This window comes from Leptosomus discolor, chromosome Z, assembly GCF_034619465.1.
Source record: "Leptosomus discolor isolate bLepDis1 chromosome Z, bLepDis1.hap2, whole genome shotgun sequence".
NCBI classification, from domain to species: Eukaryota; Metazoa; Chordata; class Aves; order Leptosomiformes; family Leptosomidae; genus Leptosomus; species Leptosomus discolor.
The window spans coordinates 57050867-57077659 of record NC_141419.1 but is presented as its reverse complement, the minus strand read 5'-3'; the positions used below and the strand labels follow the sequence as shown (position 1 = coordinate 57077659).

Sequence of the window (26793 nt, the reverse complement as noted above, 5' to 3'; positions counted from 1 at the left end):
ATAAGCATGTGAAATGAGCAGGTATGAGAGTAAAAGTTCAATGCATTTAGAGGAAAAGATAAGAGCAGACAAAGTGGTACCCAAGAAAAATGCTTTGGAGCATAAGAGGATTTTTTCCATGCAGGTATAACTTACCTAAATAATGTTCCCTGCTGCTGCAGTAGATGATTTTGTAGACTTCACAGATGAGTTTGCTGCTTGGTGATTGATGTGATGTATTTGCCTTTTGATTGATTTAAAGTCTTAAGTGGGTCGGTTGTGGGGATAAGTAATTATTGTGTGAGTCTGATTCAGGATAATCCGTCTGATTATCCTGCAAAATATGCAAAGTAAGTAGCTTATTTGAGTTTAAAATTTTATCTCTGCGATATGGAACAAACATTTGAAATAACTAGTTGTACTTTTGTATCTTCACGTCTTCATTCATCCTCCAAATTACTGGAAAACATCCCATTCCAAACAGGACCCAAAGACATTGATTTCACTTCACAATTACACATATGCTTACCTGTTTCCACACACTGTGTAATGAAACTAAGTAGTAACACAATGTAGCTTGTGCATCAAACATTGGAAGTGGTGAAGTCCCTGTCCCTGGAGGCGTTCAAAAAACATGTAGATATGGCACTTCAGGATGTGGTTTAGTGGGCATGGTGGTATTAGGTCAATGGCTGGACTTGATGATCTCGAAGGTCTATTCCAACCTAATCATTATATGATTCTGTGATTCTATGCCTTAAAGAGCTGGAGCTGTACTTGAGGATTTTGTGAGAGCACGTATTTGTGAATTTTTCACTCTGTTAGAGCCAGTAGGCTCTTTCAGATAGGTAGAATTTCTAAGGGTATTCTTCAAATGCAGAATTTGTCTTGATAAATGTTAAACAAGTAGTAATGAGCTGGAGGGAAGACTTGAAGGAGCTGCTTACTCAGATTCTACAGGGACTTGGGGAGTGAGAGGGAGGCAAACAAAATAACTGATGCTTTCCAGGGTAATATGGATTCATACCTTTTTAAAGACGCAGCTGAATCATCTCTGCCAGCAACAATTTTTTCCTGCAACTAATAGTATGTCTGAAAAGCAAATATTTGCTTATTTGAATACAGAAAACTGAGCCTGGTGTCTGGTAGGTTCAAACGAGGCGAGTCCTTACTTAAGAGGAGGTTTCTAAATTTCATTATACCTTCCTTAATGTTTACTGATGACAAACTAGGCTGAGCTTTGTGTGCTGAGTTATGTCTCTGAGAAAAATTTCATATAAATTTCAGAATCTGAAATTCAGGTTTAGTTTTTCTTTGGAGGAAGTGGAATAACGATTATGAATCTATAATCTTAGGCAGACTTTGACTGGATTATGTTCAAAGTGCCATGCTGTAGAATGAGTCTCTGTAGGGGAGTTAGTTATAATATAAAAAAATAAACAAGTATACTATAGGCTTGAGATTAAATTACCAATTAAAAACACTTTTAAATACAAGGTATTTCTGGATTGGTTTTGTTTTGGGTTTGTTTTTTTTTTTTTTGGTCTGCTTGGTTGGTTGGAATTAATAACATCTGAGGCAAGATATGAGACTATGGGGTTTTCTTTCACTTCCTGTGTTTTCTTTCACTTTTCTCTCGATTTTTGTTCTCATTTTTCCAGTCTCTTCAATTCACATTCGCTTTATTTTCCATGTGTTTAGAGACCATAGATAGAAAGTACATAATTTTGTATATTCTTTGGATTCTACTGCAGCTGCTATTGACTATGAGGTACAACAAAGAATTTTTTTTTTCTTGATAAAGTGAAAGTTTTACTGTGGGGGAAAAGAATTATCCTTCATGTCTCCCCACACTATTTACTAAACATTATCTGTTCATGGTTTTTTGTATTCAATATTTGCTACACAAGTTAGCTGGATTATGTTACCTTTCTCATATGCTGAACCGGTTGCAGGGTTTGTTCTTGCTTGGACATAGTTTCTGCTGTGTAGTGTGGTATGGGGATTTTGTCTTGTGGTTTTGTTTTTAAATTCCTTTCTAAGATATGTTACCATATTTGTAACAGTGTGTGGATAGCAGTAGTGATCAGAGGGATAAAGTAAATTTACTAAATATGGAGGAAAAATGTATAGAAAATATTTGGAGATGGTGGTAGGAGAAGTAGAACAATAAAAATATTTGCAAGGAAGGTGGGAATGTAATGGGTAGAAAAAGTGAAGAAGTCTACAGAGGAGAGGCAGACATTCAAAGTAATTTGGAAAAAGCTATAACAAAAGCCTCTGTTAAAAAGTAAAAAAAAAAAAAAAAAAAACCCACAAAAAAAACCAAACAAAAACCCCCCACCAAAAACCCCAAACCCAAACAAACAAGGAGGGAAAGATACAATTCACACAAAGAAATGAAGTCATGTATATTTTTAATGACTAAGACATTCGCTAAATATACAGATTAATTTCACTGCACATCTTCAAATGTATATTTCACGTGCCTTACAGTCACACTAGCTCACTAGTGATTTAAATAATAATTCATAAAGAAATAATTTCTGCCAACCTTAGTTTTCTAATCAAGTATGTGAAATTAATTCTTTTTACATGAATTAATTCTGGTAATACTGAAAAATTTAGTTTATTGACTATTAAGCTAGAGGTCAAATGCAGCAGAAAGGGCAGAGAAATTTACTTCGTGTTCAGTAACTGTGCAGAGGAGGGAGAAGAGTGCGCATATCTTGGAGAAGCTAATACTCAAATTGCTACTCAGAACTCAAAATTGCCCCATCCCTCTGTGGTTACTGCTCTGTGAAGAGTTTGCTTGTGCAGCGTGGGTACTCTGGATGCCAACACACTGACACTGCTCGACATGTGTACCAAGCCTTGCTTACTCCTGCAAAGCTTGCTTTGTATGCAGGGCTGCTACCTATAATTCCTTGTTATGAGTTACTTTGAGTTCAGTGGTGACATGGTTCCTTTTTTTTCCTTAATTATTGCATGTAGGTTTAAAATCAATGATTGCTGAATATGACTTCAAGTGTATTGTTTTACATGTTTTTTCTCAGCACACTTTCATTCTTTTTCGTGTCTGACATACACGTGAACCACTTAACCATTTGGAGGTTTAAAACCCTTATGTATGTTAGCAGTATTGTAGAATAACCTAAAGGTATATCCTCTTCTTGCTAATTTTTTATGTTTCTGAACACATTTCTTTTAGCTTGTATATTAAAGGCAAAGCAGATGCATTTTTGTCCGTAGATTAAATTTAATCTGTTTCTGACTACAGTTGCACTGTTACTGCTAGGAAGATGTTTTAGATGAATACCATTTTCATTTAGGAAGGGAAGGGACAAAACAGTACCTGGAATTAAAACAGACTCCCGAAGAAAAATGCAGAGTTCTGATATGCATTTAAGAGTGAGAGTATTCTAGTATGAAGTCAGAAGAATAGAATGCAGCTATTCAACACAGAAAGTTGAAGTTATTTTTTTGATGGAAGTGAGATTTTACTATGTGTGGGTACACTAAACTGGTGTTTGTGTTGAACAGTTGTATTATTTTCCTTGCTGCAAATTCAGTTATACTTAATTCCTTTTTTACATCTATTTTGTGTCAATCTTTTCTGTTTCCTCACTTAAAAGTTATTTCTCATTATCTTTACAAATTCTGGAAAATTTTGAACTCTACTTTTTTGACTTAATTTTTAGTATGCTAAAAGTGCAAGTGAAACAGTATTCTAATGTCCTCTTAATCCCTAAGCACAAATATAACTTCTACAAATGACTGTTTTTGTCTAAGCTTGACTGAATAATTTCCAGTTCTGCATTTATGGGCTTTTTTGTTTAGTAGCAGCAAGATACTCCAAGATATTCAGTTCCTTATTTATGTTACTGTGGTATAATCGTGCGATTTTGAGTATGATTAAAGTACTATTGAAATTAAAATAATGCTATGAAACTACATATATCAGCTTGTTACATAGGTGTAAAATGCACAGGTCTAAAATCCAGTCCATGCATGTTCTTTTACAATTGCTTTTTGTCTATTAACAGTTTATTATTTTTTAAAATAGAGACTCAAGGGACAGCAGCAGGAGATAAACAACTTAATACAGAGAAAAATTGCTGTGGATGAGGAAAATGCTCATTTGAAGAAAGAACTCAGTAACTTGAACCAGAAATTTAAAGATAAAAGCCAAGAACTTAAGGTATATTGACTTGTACATAGTTTCATAAGATTGTAGCTTTGAAGTAGTTCTTTAAGCAATGTCAGCCTTTGTGGCACAGAAAGTGACAAGCTTGGAGAAAAAATTGCCTTAGGCCTTGCTATACCTTATCGTTTTCTTACATACCGACTCTGAAGAAGATGCTTTAAAGCCAAGAATCCAAGCTTTATAACTTTCAGATAAATAGTTAATGATGGAAATGGAGCAAAGAAAGTACGAGTGTGAAGATGTGGCTTCTTGTAATTAGATTCTGATGGGACTGGCATTATTAATTGATAAAGCCGAGGTCTGGGAGGATATGTCTGTGTGGGTCTCAAAAATAGCTGGGGACAGCATCAAAGGCAGCTTGATCAATTAATGGGCTCTTTGCAAATGTGTACTCATCAAAGCTGTCATCCAGCTAAAAAATATGACCCTTCCACCTGCATGAAAGAGGCCAATAAAAGTACACAGGTGACCTTGGCCATCAAATATAGAAGAAGCTGCTGTGAGGGTAAAACTGCACAGTTTATATTTGCTGATTAGTTCTCACTTTTTTGTTTATCGGCCCTTGTGGTACTGTTCTACAGGACACTGAGGAGTGTGCACAGAAGAAGGAAGAGCAAAACAGACTGGTTATAAAAAACCTGGAGGAGGAAAATAAGGGATTAAATACATGCTGTGCTGACCTGCTAAATGACCTGGAGAAACTGAGGAAGCAGGAGGCACAATGGAAAACAGAAAAATCTGGCAATGATGCCACAATAAAGGTAGGAGTGGAGTGGACTCCTGGATGTTATTTCAGAATTAACTTCTCCAGGCATTTGCACTACAAGTTATTTTCTTTAAATAACAAGTTATATATTCAAATCTACCAGTGGGGACTTGCATTCATTTACATTCCTTCACTTAAGACCCACAGCTTTTTAAAAATTTATGTTGCAAAGCAGGAATCTGACTTCAAATAGTAATCTTAAAATGTAATCATTAAAAAAAAAATACTGTATTTTGAGATTATATGTATTTGTGTGAAATAATAAAAGCTTAGAAGTATTATTCACAATTTTTTTTCTCAGTGTGCAATTTATGTATAATTTGGTTGCAGTAAAGTTGATATTTGTTGTTTTGGCAGAACACTTTAAAACTTGAACTGCGGTTTCGGATGAATTGTGTGCTAGACTCCAGAGGGCTCCACTCTGTGAGAGGCCTTATTATTGCATATAATTTATTAAAAAGTTATTTTTACTGTTTATGATAAAATGAAAAAGGAAATAATATAATACATGGTACAGAATATTATATCTTTTATTTAAATGATACTTTGCCTCTTTGCTGTTGAAAATTGGCTAGTTCTTTTAAATTCCTGTAACAAATAAGCCACAAACATGGTATTGAAGTTTTTGATGGCTGCTTATTTACACATCTGGTTAGTGCGTTCTTTTTAGTTACGTGGCTAACGAACACTTACAGTGCTGTGCTGTTTTACACTATGAAAGTACATGACCTTCTGTTATATTCAATGTAGTCACTATCTAATCAACATCATGCCCAGAAATATCTTTTTTCCTCCACTAGCAATTCAACGGTTTTGGTGACACATGCTGATGGAAACCCTTTGTAAAGAGCTTCATTCAGATCTATTAACATGGGGAGTAAAGCTTTTGCAAATGGAGGCCCTTGGAGTGGTTATGATGAAAGGATTGTAGGATTCCCAGGACAACGAATGGTTTGTTGATACTTGGGGGAGAAAATCTAGTGTGTACTAAAGTGATTTAATAATTTTCAAGTTGTCAAATGTAGTGCTTGTAATATTGGATAAGTTATTGAAAATCATTGTTACCCACAGCTTCAGTGAAAAGGGTCAGAATAATTTTTAGTTTATCTGTTTTCCTGGCTGATCAGGCATGCTGAAGAGTGAAAGGTGTGTCACAGCCATGTGATTCCAGGGATGGGAGTATATAGTGTCAGTGTTTCAAAGTGGGGTCACAAGCAGGTCAAGCTAATGTCCAGAGGATGATGAAGATATCTTCTTGAGATGGGTATTCCCTGAACCAATGAGGAATGACACACAGCTGGATGCTGTTTACAAACAAGGAAGTACTGATTAAGGAAATAATAATCAATGGCAGCTTTGGTTATAATGACCATGAAATTGTGAAGACCAAGATCCTGAGAAGATGAAGGAAGGAGAGTAGCACAGTACAGACCTGGAATTAAGGAGGAGAGTCTTCAACTTGTTCAGGGAACTGGTGGGTGAATCCCATGAGAAGCAGCAATGAAGGGTAAAAGAGCTCAGGAAAACTGATAATTTTGATAAGTCTTCAAGCACAGCTTCCTCCAAGCCCAAGTATGTTCTGCTCTGATACTCAGGAAAACAAGTGGATGTATCAGGAGACCAGCTTGGCTAAACAGAATTAATCACCAAACTCCAGTGTAGGTCAGAGGTGGAAAGAAGTATTCAGGAAGTGGAAACAGAGAAAGCTACAAAGGAGGTGTTGAGAAACATACTCAGGGATGGTGGTAACCTACCTACGGTTGATACTTGCAAGTGATGACAGGTATAACAAGAGTTTCTTGCACTGCTTTAGTAGTAAAAGGCTGAACAAGGAAAACGGGGGCCTGTTGCTGAAAGAGAAGGATGAATTAGTGACAGCAGGTAATATATACAGCAGAGGTACTGAATGTCATTTTTACCACAGTCTTCTCCAACAAGATTCCCCCAAGCATTCGTGCCTAGAGGCAGATCTCAAGGAGGAGTACCAAGAGTGGAGGAGTTGGGAGATAGGTGAGAGACCTTGACTAGTACACATCCATTGGCCCAGCTGAACTGCATCCAAGGGTGCTGAGAGAGTTGGCAGCTGTCGCTGTCGGGCTGCTGCCTATCATCTTTCAAAAGCAGTAGAGATCAGAGCAAGTCCTTGATGAAAAGGATAATCCAAGAACAAAGATTTGTTGCCTTCACTTCAGTCCCTGGGAAAATCACAAAGAAGGTCATTTTGGAAGTACTTTCTGGGCACATGGTTGAGAAAGCAGCTGGAAACAATCATGGATTTACGAAGGCTGTATCGTTCTTGAGCAACCTTGTGGTCTTTTGTAATAAAATGGTTGTGCCTGTGGACAAGAGGAGAGCTTGGCTGTGATTGACCTTAACTTCAGCAAGATTTTTGACACTTTTTTTTCTGTTAGGATGTTACAGCTGGATAGGTGGACAATAACATGTTTAAAAGAACTATTTGGATGTTTGGGTTCAGAGGGCTGTGGTTAATGGCTTGTACTCTGTAGGCTAGTAATAAGTGGTGTACTGCAGGATCTATCCTGGACCTGTCTTGTTTAAAATCTTTATCAGTGATCTGGAAGAAGGGACAGTGGGCATGCTCATCAGGTTTGCAGATGACACCAGATTTGGGGAGAAGTCGATGTTCTTAAGGGCTTTTCTGCCACACAGTGGGACCTTGACAGAAACAGGCCAACAGGAGCCTTAACCAGGAAAAATGATGAGTCTTGCCCTGGGAAGGCAGAGCCCTACAGCCATACAGGGGCTGTGGATCAGCTCTGGGGACAGTCCTGAGAAATGGCAGGCAGGAAGCTGCATCAAGGCCAGCCCTGTGCACCCAGGCAGCAATGTGGGCCAGTAGTGCCTAGTGAGGCATAAGCAGGTCATGGCCTCAAGAGCCAGGGGAGGAATCGAGCCCCTCTGCTCAATACTCTAGATACTGCACGCATTTTTGACCAAGAAAGACATCAGTAAACTGGCTGAAGGTGAGACAGTGGGGCTAGAGACCTTGCCTTGCGAGGAGAGACTGTGGGATAGGCTGGTTCAGCCAGAAGGGATGGCTTTGGGGCTGGGCCATCCAACAGCATCGTTGGCACTGATAGGAGGGCATGGATGAGACATAGTCGGGTTCTTCACAGCTTTGCATGGCAGAACGGTGAGAGGCAGCACAAGCTGACACAGGAAAAGCTGAGGCTGGAGAAATGGAGAAGTTTTCTCCTCAGAAGGACAGCCCAGGAGTGGGACTGGGGCCCATGGAGGCTGGGCCATCTCCATCCTTAGGAGATTTCAGTCCCTGAGTTTGTAAAGCCCTGAGCAGCCTGGTTGGATCCCCTGGCTGAACGTGCTTTAGGCAGGAGCAGTGACTGGAGACCTCCCCAGGTCCCTGCCAGCCTGCATGTGTCCATGGGTCTGATGCCCCAGCTTCTGCCTTTTTTTTTTTTTTTTTTTTTTTTTCTCCCCTCCCTTATTTTTTTCTTCCCCCCTTCTGTACTGTTAGACGTGTGACTATACACCTTTGCTGGTGGACAGAGTTAGGTGAATCTCACAAGACTATTGCAAAGCATATTAAAAACACTGTCTGCAGGAGGGAAGTGTTACATTTGACCTCTAGGAAATAGTAATATATTTTCTAATTTTTTTTAATCAATGTTTTGTAAAAAAATAATTTCTAAAAAGTGTGATTTTTGTTTTTAGATATACTGTTCCTGTAAATATTTGCTTGAAAACTTACATTTGAATTAATTTCTCTCCCTGTTCCTGATACTCCCCATTTCTGTTACTTGACACTCGAGGATCAATGTTGTATGCCAGATTGGCTCTTAACAGGATGCTTATAGACAACAAAGAATAGTAATTTTCTTGTCCACAGAGGCTAAATATGGTGTTATCACACTACATGATACTGGGCTGCAGATGATGTTCTAATATATATACCCCAATATAACATGTCCCTGAAATGCTTTTAAAAAGTAATTAATGAGCAAATTCAAGAATGGAGTTGTGTTGTTATTCTCAAGTGATTGTAAATATGGTTATAGATAAAAATAATTTCAATTCAGAAACTGTATCACCTTCTGAAAGTCAGTTCTGCTTCTCAGCCTTGGCTTTGGGAGTTGAATCAGCATCTCTTTTTGTACATGTTCTTCAGTCGTAAACACTATATTTAACAATATTGTGGATCATGTTGTGTAGAGACATTATTTATGTTAGTCTCTTTTATCTGTGGAAGAATAAAATGAAACCTTAGCAATGTAAGCTACCCCACCATTGTTTTTAAAATGTATGTTAGATGATAGAAATGCCAGATCTAAATAATGTTATTCTTTTGGAAAAGTGGCCTTCTGTTCAGAGACTGAACTAAGTGTAACTAGCCTTTTTTTTTTCCCTAATCTTTAAACAGTTTTCTGTGCAGAGAAGTGTCATCACTTTCAAAGACTGATTGTTTCCAGACCTACTATATTGAGTTATAAAATTAAACTTTTTCAGACTGAGAGAAAACACTTCTATGGCTTGTTTGTCAATTTAAGGAATATTTCTTCAAAGGTTTGTCATATTAGCCAAAATCTGAATGAGGCAGATTAATAAGAAGAGTCCTGATAAGGTGGCTAAAAGGGTGGCATAGTGTTTTATTGTTTATCTTTCCCATGTATACCTTCATATAGATAATGTACAATGTACAAAAAATTAACATAGGGCTTTGCTTTCTGCCTTATAGTTCTTGAGAATTACTCTTCTGTGCTTCCCAGGGCTTATATCAGCTTTCTTTATCTCCCAAAAGTGCACGAGTGGAAAAACTGTCAGCCATCATGATGTGTCTCCATATTTAAAAACGAATTAGATGTTTGGGTTATTTTGTTGTTCTTTGGGTGGAGGTTACTTAAGTTAATCCTTAACAATGATAAGAATGTGTATTTTCCCAAACTCGGTCAGTCACAAAATGCTTTGTATGTAGACACAAAAATTGTCAGGCTGGCAGATGGTAAGTGGAGGTGACCTAAAAGATAGTGGAATTGCTTACTGTTTTGGTTTTTGTTCTTCTAGTTAGCAAAGTACTTCTTAAAGTTCCTGAAGTCTGATTGGGAGCTTTTCAAGAAACAGGGAGAGGTGTTCTCTTTTAAAATTAAACATGCTGAGAAACAGGCATCTCTGTCAAGAGGAGCTTGGGATTTTAGTTGCACTGAAAAATGAGAGTTCTATTGAATCATAGAACAGTTTTGGCTGGACGAGACCTTCAAGATCGAGTCCAGCCTTTGTCCTAGCTCTACCAACACCACTAAACCATGTCCCTAAGTACAACATCTACCCGTCTCTTAAGCACCTCCAGGGATGGTGACTCCACCACCTCCCTGGGCAGCCTGTTCCAATGCCTGACAACACTTTCAGAAAAGAAATTCTTCCTAATATCCAGCCTGAACCTCCTCTGGTGCAGCTTAAGGCCATTTCCCCTTGTTCTATCGCTTGTTACTAGGGAGAGCAGACCAACCCCCGCCTTGCTACTGTCTCCTTTCAGGTAGTTGTAGAGAGCGGTAAGGTCTCCCCTCAGCCTTCTCCAGGCTAAACAGCCCCAGATCCCTCAGCTGTTCCTCACATGAGACGTGCTCCAAATCCTTTACTGGCTTGGCAGCCCGCCTCCGTACCCTCTCCAGCACCTCAATGTCCTTCTTGTAGAGAGGGGCCCAAAACTGGACACAGTACTCGAGGTGCAGGCTCGCCAAAGCCGAGTACAGGGGCACGATGACCTCCCTACTCCTGCTGACAATACTATGTCTGATACAGGCCAGGGTGCTGTTGGCCTTCTTGGCCACCTGAGCTGGCTCATGTTCAGCCGGCTGTCAGTCAACACTCCCAGGCCCCTCTCTGCCTGGCAGCTCTCCAGCCACCCCTCCCCAAGCCTGTAGCGCTTCTCGGGGTTGTTGTGGCCGAAGTACAGGACCTGGCACTTGGCCTTATTGAAACTCATGGAATTGGCCTTGGCCCAGTGACCCAACCTGTCTAGATCCCTCTGCAGAGCTTCCCTTCCGTCAAGCAGATCAACACTTCCACCCAGCTTGGTGTCATCTGCAAACTTGCTAAGGGTGCACTCCATCCCCTCATCCAAATCATTGATAAAGATGTTAAACAGGAGATGGCACTTGAAAAAATACTCTCACTTCGGTCGTAATACATAAGAAAAAACATGAAAATGAAGCTACTGTATTTTAAAGTTACTGAGGGGTTGAAGCTACAAATTCAAATTCTTAGTGTTAATGCATAGTGAGTTCATAATCTACGCACAGCTATGCTGCCTTGTGCCTTGTCTGTGTGTTACGCTTTTCATGTTTGAACTTTTTTAAACTCACCTTTTCTCTGATTTTTCTGAGTGTATAGTGCTTGGACTTGAAGTGATCAAAATATTCCTTAGATTATTATTCTGCTAGTTATCTTCATTTCACTTTTCATGGCTAGAATGACTAGACTTATTTTTCGTGCTTCACTTTCAGTACTGTTATAAAGAAGTATCATATATTTTACTGTGTTTTGTATTTCCCTTTAAAATATGCATTTTCTTCCTCATGTTAGATAATTCAATTATTAAATGTTACGTCTTACTGTGTTTTAAATAGCACTTACTTTGCTTTAATATGCTTTAGAGAATTGAATTCTAAACAATCTGTAAAATTGAAATTAACTTAAGTTTGAAAATCAGGTTTAGGAGAATTTTTATTTAGCAAATTTTCAATCTGCATGTTTATGCAAGGAAACTACCTTCTTGGCTACTGTATCAACTAGAAGGCAATATAATAAATTCTGCAGGATTTTAAAAAATGAAGATACTCACAAATTGAATATAATAGGTTATTTCATAATGGATTTCCGAGTTATGTACAAGAGCTCTATGGAATGCCTCAATATATGATGTTTTAGTATATAAGCTGTTTGTATAACCAGTCCCTTCTTTCCCCTATTTTCATGTTTTGCCCTTTCAGTAATGCTTCTAAAAAAAGTCAAGGTTTCAAAATCTGTTCAAAAGGTTGAACTGATTAATATGTTAGTTGAAATGAAAATCTGAAGTTGCGTATATCAGAAATGAAGTACTTTTTCTTTCCTGTTTTTAAATTCTGCCATTGTATAACTTCTAAAGTTGTATTTATGACAAAAGAATTTGTTACCTATTCTTTGTATTGCACCCTGCAATGGATAATGAGAACTTAAGCATTGGTAAGATTAGATTTCTTTTTAATCTGTACCATGAAAAACCTGTGCAACTTTGTAGTGTCGTGTGGAAGATAGGCAAATAGGATTTGTTCACAGAAAATGTTAACTATTATAAATTTTGTTCACCTATACAGTAACTTTTAGCTGCTGTGGAAAAAAAAAACACGCTGAGGAGAAACCATAAGATTATTTGTCTGCAAGTTATAATTACCTTATTACACTTCAACATTTTCATGTGTTGATAGAATTACCTGTCTCCTAGCATGCTGAAATCTTCTGTTATCTGAGAAAAAATATTTTTTGCTACCTAGTCTTTGAGATTTAATGGTGACTCATTAGTCAGGTACACCAGTTATATAGTCTGAGATTTACTATGAAAAATGTAGTTTTCCTACCTCATTCACTCATGAATTTTGCTATTTCCTCACAGTAACAGGACATGATAGTTCTTGCCCAAATTCAAAGAATTTGATACATCCAAATATGTGTAAGAGATGTTTTTGCTGTTTTAAAGGAAGACAATTAATGATAGGCTTTTCAGTTAGAAAAATGTTTTGATACCTTCAGTATTTGGGGCATCTTTGCTGAAAGAGAAAGAAGTGCATTTATTTCTGTAACTTAAGTCTGCATGTAAATGAAAGATAAACTAATATACTGTTGGCAGTAGATTAGGGATGCTATCCTACTAAGAGGTACTTGTTTTAAATTATTGATGAATCTTGGAATATTTGGCTTACTGAGAACAAGTGATTGTGTCTGTGAGTAGCATAATATCAAAGCGGGTCTAAGGCCATTGCCACCTTCTGAAACTCTGCTCTAGATATTGCTGTAATATTTCTATTTCCATTCTTGCCTCAAAACACTCTGGGGGAAAAGTCATACAAAGCTTCTTAAGACTGAAGTACTCTACTAAGCTGCTAAACCTCCAGAGAACTCTAGTACGGTCACTATGTAGAGATTGAAGTCTTGCTTGAGTAAGCTACCTTGCTGCTGTATTTCCCAGATACACCTTCACTCTTTGCTGACTAACTTCTAGACTAAGTTTTACTGTAAAAGGCAAACTACTGCTTGTTTACATTGTTTTTAATGAGCATTTACAGAACTTTTCTTGTATGCTGTTTGTTTTCCCGAAGAAACTATTCTTTGCTCTGAATTAAAAATGCAAAGTCAGAGCGGATTTAACAAGCAGTCTCAAAAATGAGTCTGTATCCATGATTCTTGGTTCATGTGTGCAATATTGTGCATTTTTGGAGAATTTAGAACAATGAATGTATAGCACTTTTTTTTGTTAGGAGTAGGTTTTTTTTTTTTTTCTGTTTGATTTCTATGCAGAAAACAAGGTTTAGTCAGTTCAGTAGTTAAATACTGTACTATTGCTTTGCAAAGATTTGATTCAGGACTCTCCTTCCACGTGCAGCAAACAAATTAAGGAAAACTTCCTACAGTAAAGAATAAGCGGCTACCAAAAATTTGAAATGCACCTTTTTTTCATACACACACACATGCACATATAACTATATATATTTGCTTAGACCACAATAAATTGTAGAATCATGGAATGTATTAGGTTAGAAGGGACCTCTGAAGGTCATCTAGTCCAACCCCCCTGCCCCGACAATAAGCAGGGACATCTCTAACTAGGTCAGGTTGCTCAGAGCCCCATCAAACCTGACCTTGAATGTCTCCAGGGATGGGGCTACCACTGCCTCTCTGGGCAACCTGTTCCAATGATCCACCAATATATGCATGTATATATGTCTATATGTGTAGTTAACACGCATAGTAAATTTTAACTTTTTCATGTACATTATCTTTAATACTTTTCAAATGTTTTCTTTGCAGAATTTGGAAACTGATTTAGCAGAGGCAAGAGTACAAATAAAAGAGTTGCGCAGTACATGCAGTAACTTGTCATCTCAGGTAGCTGTCAAAGAGGAAGAACTCTCCCAAAAGGATTGTGATGTGATCAGAGCTAAGTAAGTATATAAGAATTTAATTACTTTTAAGTCTGAATCTTACAAAAATATAGCAGGATGGAAATGATGTGGACAGCAGGATGACCATGAGTGAGCAATGTGCCCTCATGGCCAAGAAGGCCAATGGCATCCTGAGGTGTATTAGAAGGGGGGTGGTCAGTAGGCCGAGAGAGGTTCTCCTCCCCCTCTCCTCTGCCCTGGTGAGACCCTATCTGGAATAGTGTGTTCAGTTCTGGGCCCCTCAGTTCAAGAAGGACAGGGAACTGCTTGAAAGAGTCCAGCGCAGAGCCACAAAGATGATTGAGGGGGTGGAACATCTCCCTTCTGATGAAAGGCTGAGGGAACTGGGTCTTTTTAGCTTGGAGGAGACTGAGGGGTGACCTCATCAATGTTTGTAAAGACGTGAAGGGCAAGTGTCAGGAGGATGGAGCCAGGCTCTTCTTGGTGATGTCCAGTGATAAGACAAGGGACAACGGGTGCAAGCTGGAGCATAGGAGGTTCCACATTAACAGGAAAAACTTTTTCACTGTGAGGGTGACAGAGCCCTGGAACAGGCTGCCCAGAGAGGTTGTAGAGTCTCCTTTTCTGGAGACATTCAAAACCCTCATGGACACGTTCCTGTGTGTTCTCCTCTAGGTGGTCCTGCTCTGGCAGGGTGGTTGGACTAGATGATCTTGTGAGGTCCCTTCCAACCCCTAACATTCTGTGATTCTGTGAAAAAGACTATTTTTCCACTTACAAAGCAGTATCTTGCATTAGAGGTATTTTTGTGCAAAAGTATATCTGTTCCACAAGATGTAGATCTTTTGGAAGTCTTATCAGTATGTGGTGGGTTGACCCTGGCTCAATGCCAGGTTCCCACCAAAGCTGCTCTATCACTCCCCCTCCTCAGCTGGAGCGGGGAGAGAAAAGTATAACAGGTCATGCATTTACCATCACGGGCAAAACAGACTCAACTTGGGGAAAAAATGTAATTTATTACCAATCAGCTCAGAGAAGAGTAATGAGAAATAAAACAAATCTTAAAACACCTTCCTCCCACCCCCTCCCTTCTTTCCTGGACTTAACTTTGTTCCCGATTTCTCTCCCTCCTCCCCCTGAGCGGCACTGGGAGACAGAGAATGAGGATTGTGGTCATTTCATCACAAAATGTCTCTGCTGCTTTTTCCTCCTTACAGGGAGGATGCCTCACACTCTTCCCTGGCTCCAGTGTGGTGTCTCTCTCATAGGAGACAGTCCTCCAGGACTTCTCCAGTGTGAGCCCTTCCCATGGGCTACAGCTTTTCACAAACTGCTCCAGCGTGGTCTCCTTCATGGGGTGCAGTCCTTCAGGAACTGACTGCTCCAGCGTGAGCCCCCCCATGGGGTCACTAGCAGCAAACGTGCTCCAGTGTGGGCTTCTCTCTCTCCATGGGTCCACAGGTCTTGCCAGAAGCCTGTTCTGGTGCAGGTTTCCCACGGGGTCACACCTTCCCTCAGGCATCCACCTGCTCCAGCATGGGGTCCTTCACAGGGTGTAGGCAGTCATCTGCTCCACTGCCTACAGGCTGCAGGAGGACAGCCTGCCTTACCATGGTCTTCACCACAGGCCACAGGGGAATCGCTGCTCCGGCGCCTGGAGCATCTCCTCCCCTGCTTCTTCACTGGCCTTGGTGTCTGCAGAATTGTTTCTCTCACATATTGTTGTTCCTTTCTCTCTCGCCGCAATTACTGCTGCGCAATAACTTTTTCCCTTTCTTAAGACACTATTGCAGAGGCGATTCCACCATTGCTCATTGCTTGGCCTTGGCCAGTGGCAGGTCTGTCTCGGAGCCATCTGGCATTGGCTGTATTGGACACAGGGGAAACTGTCAGCAGCTTCTTGCAGAAGCCACCCCTGTAACCACCCCGCTACCAAAACCTTGCCACGCAAACCCATTACACAGTAGATGACTATGTACACTTCTGATATATTTTGACTCATAGTATGTTGTTACCATTTTTTGCTTAGGGATAGACTTTAAAATTACACTTCTTAATTAGCATTGGGTCAGGGAACTACCAATCTCCCCTGAAAGTAACAAAATACCAATGTGATTAGTGAAAAAAATGTATAATTGGAGAGGCTAAATGCCCTAAACTTGGAAAAGCTTTAAGCCTAACTTTCTTTTTAATTAGCGTCAAATCTGATGAGTCAGCAAAGGTCTACATAGGCCTGTGCTAAAGGTTTAAAGTGCAGTGATTTAAGCTTTATCTTAGGTCTAATACACCACTTCTTTATGCTGAATCCATAAGATTAGTGTTGCGTTATTTGAGTCATGGAAAAGAAATGAAGGATGGAATGTATTCTATGAATTATTTAGACTACTGGATTCCTCAGAATTAAGGTAATGGCAGAAGACAATTGGTAACTTTAAGTGAATTGTCAGGATATTGTCCATTTTTCACTTAGTTTCAAAGGCATACACAGTGTTTATCCTTCCTGTTTTAGACAAGTAATATTCCCCTCAATATTCCTTCAAACTGTGGTTATGCCTGAAGAGCTGCAGTTAGGATGCAGAAATCATTGGTATGGACGCTCCTCTTTGCTTCCCAAGCAGAAATAATCTTGCTGTAAGGATTCAGTATCTAAATCTTTTTGGGAAAAAACTAGAAATATGATTTTTGGTGCCTCTGACCTAAATTGTCATCCTAGCGTTTGTTGCAGTCTTCACAGGAAATATGATGTCTTCTTATTTTCATATTTAAAAGGTATAATGGTCGAGTTTTCAAAAGTCAATAAAATACGCACGTTTAATGGGAAGTTGTATTGAAAGAGTCAATCACTAGAATTTGTAAAATTTATGAATGGACTAATAGACTTATTATCTTCTGATACTATTCTTAGAAATACATATTTATGTGTGAGAGGGTCAGCAAAGACGACACTTTTAAAGTCAGGCAATCGAGATTTGCAAAGTTACTGCAGTTTAGAATATTGCAGACTGAGTTGTCCAAATCAATGAACTTAAAATTTCTCAAAATGTATTCTTTGCTATTCACTGCAAACCAACTTAGAATTTGTCACAGACATCTTGTTTAAATATATGATTAAAACAAGTACTTCTTTTGAACACAAGATCTGAACTTGACTTAACATGGACTACTTGCTATGGACAAAATACTTATTTTTTAAGTCTGATGTCTTATTCTGTATATTTTTCCATACAACCAGCCCTCTAGGTTTGTGGAAAAGAGTTTGGCAAAGTGATCGTGTATGGTTTTTTTGTGTGCCTAAATATTTTCCTTCCTAGATACTTCACTGGTATTGTGCTTAATGGTAGTATTTTTCCATACCATTGCTATGTGAGTTATGCCTGACATGCTATATATATATGTATTTGTTCCGTATCATTGTAATTTAGTGTCTGCTAATCTTTCTTAATGGACTGTCTTTGGCTACAAGTTTCTTGCTGACATTTCTATTATGGAATAAGAAGGCTTATGCTACATGGCTCATATCATATAAAATTCACAGTTTCAGGCAGCAGTTTTAGTAGTTAACAATACAAACTAAGAATTTTAAATGTTCTGTATTTTTGTAGTACAGAATGCTGAAGTTTCCCCTTATCTTTCTGAGTGTCAGCACATAGGTAAAACTACTTTTCTTTTGGTTCTTAATGAAAAAAAGTCAAAATAATAGAAGTCTATGTAGACAACCCCCAAACTTTTACTTAAGTTAAAGAAAACAGCTTCTCCAGAATTAAAGGAAAAAATCTGAGGAGAAAATGAAGTCTTTACATCTTTTCATTGTCCTCGGCCAAGATCTTAGAACTGTGTTGACTTCATGATTGAAGCATTTCGTTGTTAATTTTTTTTAAGTGATTAATTTTTTTTTAGCTATTGTTGTTTAAAACTTAGTCTTATAAAAGTATCACATTGAATGCTGAGTTTTCATTTAATGCTAGCAGAAAATTCTTTAACAAACAGTATGGAAAATACCCCATCTCCCTTACCATCTCCAGTTTCCCATCATGAGTTTCAAACTTTTGAAGCTGAAAAAGACAATCTGTTTTGGAAGTCTCTCTGTTCTCCCTCTGCTCTGTCTTGCTCTTGCTGTCTGCTGCCTGCCTGCTTTCCCCACCCTCCCCTTTTTTGAAAACAGACCAGGAGTACAGTTGTAGTTATTGGAAACAAGCTCTGGAGGAGGAAAGAAAGGAAACTGTCTTCCTTCGTTTGATGTCTTCTTTCATATGCAGTATAGGCAAATCCAGAAAAATACTCCTTCAGCTGGCACATTGGTAGTACTGCCTGAAGTTTTTACAGTAGATGCTAAAATCAATTGGAAAAGAAAGTCTGTAAGGGTCTACGTGCAAACTGTCCTGGGGCTCTGTTTCTTGTACAATCATAACTTCTTGCTCTGTTCTGTGTATCTGTCGGTTTGTTTGCAAAGTTTTTTTCAGTTTAACAGTAACTATGTCTGTAGATGCTAAGAGAGCTGTTTTCTTCAAGGGGCAGTCTTTCAGCAAATTAGCAAGGGCCAAGATTTTGAATAAGTACTCCAGTCTAACTCTGGCCCTGCAAAATAGCAGGTGTTTTTGAAAATCCCACCCAGTGTTAGTAAAATCTGTCACATACTTCTGAGGTGTGGAAGATAAATTTTCTAAGACTGCTGAACAGACAATATTTACAGGATTCATCCTGCACAGCAGATGTCTTCAAGAAGCCACCACCTTTTGCTGGCTTTATTTTTGCAACGCACTCTTGGTCTCACTGGGTTTAATTTCAAACTCCTGACATAGCTGTGAAATGCATTTCCATATTATATTTTTCATGTTTGCATTCAGTACAGATTTTCTGGATCTATTTAGAGTCCCTGGTAGCCTTTCTGTTTTCATATTCTTGAAGAATATTAAATCTTGCTGTTTCTTTCTGAGGTTTAACTTCAATGCATCCCTGTGATTTTTGTTTTAAAGTTATGCTAAATAGCAGGATTTAAAATTTTGTGTTTACTGCTGAGCAGTCAGTGATCTGTGTCTCACTGGCACAGAGCTCTGGTGGAACTCTGAACATCAAACTGGAGAGGTTTACTTGATTTGCTGAGTCTTGAGCCTTGCTGTCACAAGTATCCTGGAAATACTAAACTGTTAGCACATATAGTAAACTCTGTTCTAAAATGAATTAGATTTTCTTGCCCCTGCGTTCTTACTGGAATTGCGTGCCGCAACTTCATTCCTTTGGTTATTTCTAATCCAGATCTATCCCTGATCGTTTTACAACCACTTCTTTTGTAACAATATTGCTTTTTGGGTTTTGTTTGCATTTTTTTTTGCTTCCCTCTCTTCCCTCCTGCTGTTGCTTTAAGTTGAGGCAGTTGGGTTTCTACTTGGCTCTTACGTTGCTGCTCTGGGATTTTCAGGTTATTCTTTGCTGTGTGCTGTAAACCATTTCATAGTGTCTGTGTCATTCCCCTGAGAAGCTGTAATTCATAGTGCCTGTCACTGTGTTGTATTTCTAAATTGAAGGTAATGGAATCTAGAGATTTCCTGAATTACCCCAAACCCTCTTATATTCCCTTGGTAACAGGGGTAGCTGAGGTACTCAGAATCCCAGCGTATTCACCAAAACTGTGGTGGTGAAACAAAGCCAACAACATCACTTGAAGTGGTGGGTGTGATGAACATCAACTTTGTTTGCAATACAGTTATATAGCTTCTGGAGTGACAGTAGCTGCTCATTTCATTTGCATCTCCAGGAAGCCACAGTTTAGTCTTAAACTGTTGGTATGTGCAGGACATAAAGGTTTTATTTAATGTTATTCTCTAAGGATAGGAGGAAACTATAGTTCACGCTCTTGTCAGATGTGAGCACCAGAGCGCGCTCTACCCTAAACGATAGTATGAATCTTAAATACTGTTATTGGCAGGACAAGGTGTCAAATCTTTGAGTCTCGTTGCAGTCCAGTTTGTAGTGTCTTCATGTAGAGTCAACCTTGCAATGTTTAAAGTAAAATCTACTAAGGTTGTCGTAATCTTATTTCAGTGGTTGGAATAATTTAGTTACGCTCTTCTCTTTTGACTTGAGAAAAACTTGACTGTTTGTCATAGAAGGTTTTTCCTTGTGACTTGAAGAGTGCAGCTCACTTTCTGTAAATTTCTTTGTTTCCCACTGTATTGATCTTGAGGTTTTAGATTAGAAACAGAGGGGTGGGTGTTTTTCTTAGTAATATCTGATGACTTCAATATTAAATGAAGTTAAATATTCTTGGTGTATGTATTCATGGTGTAAGTATCCATGGTACATTTGTTTATGGGGAGGGTGGGGGTGGTGGGGAAAACATAGACCTAGTTGGTGTTTCAATTTTGGTGCGTAGCTGAGAGAGTATTGTTTTTTAAATTAGTGTTGCTGATGGTGACTTTTTTCTTAAATTTGTGTTTGCTTAGAGTATCAGTATCAGTGTATTGAAAACAGTGTATCAAAACATTTTATCAATATGTGCTTATATTTGTATATGTATATCCCACTTGTATTCTTACATGTGCATATCCACATATAATTTATATATTTTACAAGTAGATGTATGTATTTCTACATATCTGTGTATGTGCGTATAGATGTTTATATAGGCACATATATTTTAAATGCCACTCATTACCTTTGTTATATCTAATTTATAATTCTTGATTATTGTGTTATGCGCTCACCTGTAAGTATAATTTTACTTAGAACTTGACATCCTTATCCTGCTGCAGTGACAGGCAGGTGTCTCTCTTGTAGGGTGTTTAGTAGTTTGCTCATTTGAGTAGGCATATTAATAGCTATTTTGATCAGAAATTAATTTTTATCTTGTAACTGTTTTTCTCATTATCATGGGGTTGATTTTTGTACACTCTTTTTGAGCATGCTGCAAGCAAATTAGTAACAGAATCACACAGAATCACTGAGTGGCTGAGACTGGCAGACACCTCTGGAGATTGTGTAGTCCCACTGCTCTAGCAGGTCCAGCCCTTTGCTTCAGCAGTATCAGCTACAGCAGGCTACCCAGGATGGTGTCTATTTGAGTATGTCCAAGAATAGAGACTCTGCAACCTCTCTGGGTAGCCTGTTCCAGTGTTCGACCACTCTTACAAGATAAAAAACATTTTTCTTATGTTTAACTGAAATTTCATGTCTTTTTTATTTGTGCCGATTGCCTCTTTTCCTGGGACTGGGCGTCACTGAGAAGAGTCTGTCTGCATTTTCTTTATAGATTCCCATCAGGTACTTACACATGTTAATAATATTACCCTGAGCTTTCCCTTCTCTAGGCTGAACAGTCCCAGCTTCCCCAACCTCTGTATGTATGGCAGATGCTCCAATCCTTTGATCATCTTTGTGATCCTTTCCTGGACTTAACTCCAGTATGCCCGTGTCTCTTGTACTGGGGAGCCCAGAACTGGACACAGCACCAAGATGTGTCTTACCACTTCTGAATGGAGGCGAACGATCACTTCCCTCCACCTGTTGGCAATGTTTTTCTCAGTGCAGCTCAGAGTGTCATTGGCCTTTGCCACAAGGGCCCATTATTGGCTCATGGTCAGCCTGGTCCAACAGGATCCCCAGCGTGTTTTCTGACAAGCTGCTTTCCAGCTGATCAGGCCTCAGCCTATGCTAGTACATGGGGTTATTGCCCTCCAGAGGCAGTAATTTGCACTTCCCGTTGTTGAACTTCATAAGGTTTCTGTCAGCCCATTTGTCCAGCCTGTTGAGGTCCCTCTGAATGGAAACACAAACACCTGGTGAAACCACTGCCACCAGTTTTGTGTCATCATCAAACTTGTTATGGTGCACTTTGTCCCATTGTCCAGGTCGTTAAATTAAGATGTTAAAAAGTGTTGGCCCCAATATTAGTCCCTAGGACACTTCACTAGTGCCTGGTCTTCAACTGGACTTTGTGCCGCTGATCACAAGTCTTTAAGCCCAGTAGTTCAGCCAGGTTCAAGTCCACCTTACTGTCCACTTACCTAGCCTATACATCATCAGTCCGTCTGAGCATTTTATGAGAGACAGTGTCAAAAACCTTACCTGCAGTCAACACAAACAACATCCACTGCTCTTCCCTCATCCACTGTGCTAATCATTTCATCAGAGAAGCCTATCAGGTTGGTTAAGCATCATTTCCCCTTTGTAAATTCATGATGCCTGCTCCAAATGATCTTGTCCTTTATATGGTCCATCACCTTCCCAGGGATCGAGGTGAAGCTCAGTGTTCTAGTTTCCCAGATCCTTCTTGAACATAGGAATGACATGCTTTCTTCCAGTCCTCAGGAGCCTCCCCTGATAGCCATGGCCTTTCACAAAGATTATTGAACCCCTTTCAGTACTCATAGGCGCATCACATGATGTCTCACGGACGTGTGTGTGTGCAGTTTGTTTAAATGTTCCGTGATCTGATCCTCCTCCACTGAATCTATGAGGGGACCTGGGATTGCTTGAGGCAAGTGTTACCTTTAAAGACAGAGCTGAAGAAGGCATTGAGTGCTATGGCCTTCTTTTATGTTCTTTGCTACCAGAGCCTCTGCTGTTTCCAGCAGTGAGCCCACTTTATCCCTTGTCTTCATTTTGCTGCTGATGTGCTTACAGAAGCCTCTTGTGGCCCTTCATGTGCCTCACCATATTCAAGGATTGTGATCTTGCTTTTTTGCATTTCTCCTTCCTCTCTGGATCCTGAACTCCCATCATCTCAAACTGCTGCAGGCTGCCCCTGAACTTTATATCGCTGACTAGTTCTTTGTTTGTGAGTACAAGGTCCAGCAATGTGTCTCTCCTTATCAGCCTGTTGATCAACTGTGACAGGAAGTTATCATCAAAGAACTCCAGAAACCTCCTGGATTGCTTGTGCCCTGCTGTGTTGTCCCTCCAGCATATACTGGAATGATTCAAACCCTCCATGAAGACAAGGGCCTGCAAACATGAAACTTCTTCCAGTTTTCTGAAGAGGACTTAATTCTTCTACCTGATCAGAAAGGATCAGCAGGCAGCTGCCACTGGTCTGCCCACACCTGACCCACACATTCTCAGCTGGCTCATTGCCCATCCCAAGGCAGAGCTCCACCCATTTAGAGTACTCTTTCACATAAAAGGCAACATTTTGCCATCCCAGCCTGTATCTGTGCATGGCAGCACTCCGGCCATATGAGTTATCCCACCTGATCTCCGTGATCCCAGTGAGCCCTGCAATGACAGACAGATCTGAGATTCTTCCTGTCATCCTCTGCGGGATTATGCTGTGTGCATTGGAACAGCAACTTCAGATGGGCACCCAGGTGTGCTTATTTCCCAGGAAGACTTGTAAGAGCCTCCCCCATACTGATGTCCTGTCAGCACTCTGTTATTTATGTGCATATGCTTGAGGTGGTCCTCTCCGAGCCTTGCATTGGTCTTTTCTGTCAACACCAACCTGTGCCCTTTGCTTGCCAGCCCAACCCAAAGGTCCTTCACATGTTACTTGGTCAACATCTCTGTCTCCTGCCATTCCTAGTTTAAAACCCCCCTCACCAATTTGGCCTGTTATCAAAGGTGCTTCATTCTGTGAATTTATTTGTATTGCACCAATGGTGCTGAATAATTTCTAGTAAGATTGAGTGTCATTTCCTCCTTCCTGTGTAAAAATGAAATAAAAGAAGGTTCCCCCTGTGGATTTACAATGTAAAAATGGTACCTCATTCACTGAAGAGGATAAAAGCAGCTGTAATGTACAACTGCAAGTTAAATACGGTAGTTGTGTATTTATGTGTCTCAAGAATGTTTCAGATTGCGAATGTTTTGTTTCGTATAACTTTTTACCCAAAAAAGAAAAATAAATGAAGTTAGGATATGTGCATGAAGAAATAAAGTTTGATTTTTAAAATCTGGCGTAACTGAACTTCTATTTAAAAATCCTTGAATTTAACATGAGTGAATGTATTAACACGTATTTTGACTGTGCTGCAGGCTGCAGTTTTTGGGTGGCTGCAAGGTTTAACGTCATCGCAGCCCCCCCCCTCCTTTAGGGTATGACTCAAACCCTGATAAAATCAACAGAAAAGATTCCCATTGATCTTAATACACTTTGTGGGCAGACCATTAGAGAACACATAATACGGTGCATTCTCAGGTGTCAGACAGATAACTGTATTGATGTTTGCATACAAATTAAGGAACAGCAATATGGCAGAGTGGTCTTGGCTACAATTACTACCAACATTTCCAACAGTATCTGAGGATTGAACATTATTCGTGTTTTTTCCCTTCCACCACAAAATGAAGATCTGGCTGGAGAACCTGTGCAATATTAATATAATTATGTTTTAACTACAGTACAAAGATGTGTCATTTTCATCTGTATATTCATGGCCAGGGATATGAAACAAATACTTGTTTGGAATCCTGTTGTACAGGTTGTTGGAAAGTGCTAATATATTGCTATGTCGTTATTGCTACTGCTGTGCTTGTGAACAGAATCACATTAGTACATATGAAGTACATACTGCAGTTGTACTTTGGGTTTGTTACATAAAGATCCCTGAATGCACCTCTACCTTTCTTAATTCTGAGGCGCTACTTTACATCTCATTGGGAACAATAGGGCTTAAATACTGTAAGTAATCATGCCCTTAAGTGTTCTTCTGTATTGGCCTGTTAACAGTGTTTTTAAAACAATGCTTTTCTTAACAACATTAAGTTGTCTGATTGTGCTATTGTGGTACATGTGGTTTCAGGTTTTATGTATTTATTCAGCTGTACCTTTAGTGAATAATATTAAGTAGTGGCACAGGTCTTAAGAAATGTTTTTTCGAAACTTCCCTTAAAATGGTTTCTTTGTCATTCTGTGATTTCTCAGGAAAAATCAATGAAGTTGGTATTGCCACTTAACTTTTGTATGCTAATCTTTGCCTGGACGTCTCCAGCAGTATTATAAAAATGTAATGATAACTTTTGTTGTTAATGATATGCAACTTCTCTGTACCTAGAATTATGTGTTGGAGATCACCAAGAAAATTCTTTGAGGAAGTAAGGAAGAAAACTAGTTGGAAGTCATAAACTTATATTTCAGTATCTATATGAAATGCTAGTGTGACATGTGCTTGTGAATTAAACAGAGAATTAAGTAGAAGATACATAAAAAGAGATTAATGGAGGATCTGAACTTTTAACATGTGTTGCAGAAGATATTCTGCTTTTTTAATCATTGTTTATAATAAATAAGCATTACTGATCTTTGTTTCCGCCTTAATTTATGGTATCTGTCAGCAGTACAGTAAAATTTGCAAGCAGACTATACTAGATCTATCCTGTAGTTGCATTACAACACAATTCCTGTTATTGTGTTTATAGAGCTTTTATTGTTATGTTATATAATACACACCAAAGTTTGTTTACTTTGCTTGTGGTTGTCACAGTATGCTGAACATGCAGACAAAAAGTAATTTATCAGCAGACATACTTCACATGTCTAGGGAGTAGATGCATTTCAGAAAAGAGACTTGTTTCACACATACCCTGCAAGTTAAGAAAAACTTTTTTTTCCTGATAGTTCTAGTTAAAAAAAGATTACTTATTTTACAGCCCACATGTTCTAAATATTTTACATTTTGACACTGCTAAAGAGTTAACTGAATATTGATTAGAAAGTGTTGATGCCGTAGTGAAAATCCATTTATTTTAGAGCAGTTAGAGCATTAGAGGGGAAATTGAAAGGCATTCCATTTTGAAACTTAACTGTTTTGTAGATATTTCGCAAAAGTATGTGATAAATACTTTATCTGTAACTTCTAGTGTTTATAGGGCAATTGACAGAAAAGAAAATGAAAATAGGAAGCTCATTATCTACAATAAAATTATTTTAACACAATTGTTTAATGGCGGTCATTGTTTTTCTTTCTCTTAATTTCTCTTTATTGCTTGTTTTACCCAGGAAGGAGTTACAGGAGCTGCAGAATCTTTACAGACAAAACATCAAACATACAGCACAGCAGGCTGAGCTGATAAAGGAGCTTCAGACTCTCAATACTGATGCACAAAAAGTACTGAAAGACCAAGAAGATGCTCACACAGCTGAAACAACATCATATGAAAAAGTATGTGATTCTGCTTTATGATCACAGGTTCATTTAAATATCCATCTGTACAATATCAATGGACAGAGTAATCAAAGCATGTGTACTCTTCCATCCTTTAGATCTTTGCATCTTTATTGTTATCAAAATATGGTTGGCAGAGTAACAGAGTTTATTGGCCTAATTACATCCCAGTGTTGCAAATCTGCAGTGGGTAAGAAAAACATCTACACAAAATTAGATAAGTAGAGACGTCCTTTATTAATGATGTACACTGTGCGCACCGGGGACATGGGATCCTTCCCAAGGATGTCTGCTTGCACATTGCAATCAACAAATACTTATATATTAAATTCATACATATTTAGTCTATACAATGCATATTCATTATCATTCTCTCAATGATTGGTTCTTCTTTTCTCGCTTCTGATGCACAGCCTCTGTTGTAGTCTTCTATTGTTCTCTTTTGAGTAGGTGGTATAATTTGGGTAAGTGGTCTGTGAGTCAGAGGTCTTGACCACTCTGTGAGTTGACCATGCTTGGTCAAGGAACATGTCCTTGGCTCGTAGGCTCTTGGCTCGAACCTACTTTGGTCATGATTCAAAGATTATACACAATGGGTACCATAATAAATCC

At 38.9% G+C, this 26793-nt stretch overlaps 1 protein-coding gene across 1 annotated transcript in view; it reads left to right on the top strand.

Moving 5' to 3' along the window:
• CNTLN (centlein) overlaps positions 1-26793 on the top strand; it is a 196498-nt gene that overhangs the window by 37075 nt on the left and 132630 nt on the right. Inside the window, exons 4-7 of the mRNA XM_086479875.1 lie at positions 4046-4180; positions 4768-4947; positions 13989-14122; positions 26016-26178. Coding sequence (XP_086336001.1) covers positions 4046-4180; positions 4768-4947; positions 13989-14122; positions 26016-26178 — 612 coding nt within the window. The remainder of the gene's footprint in view (positions 1-4045; positions 4181-4767; positions 4948-13988; positions 14123-26015; positions 26179-26793) is intronic.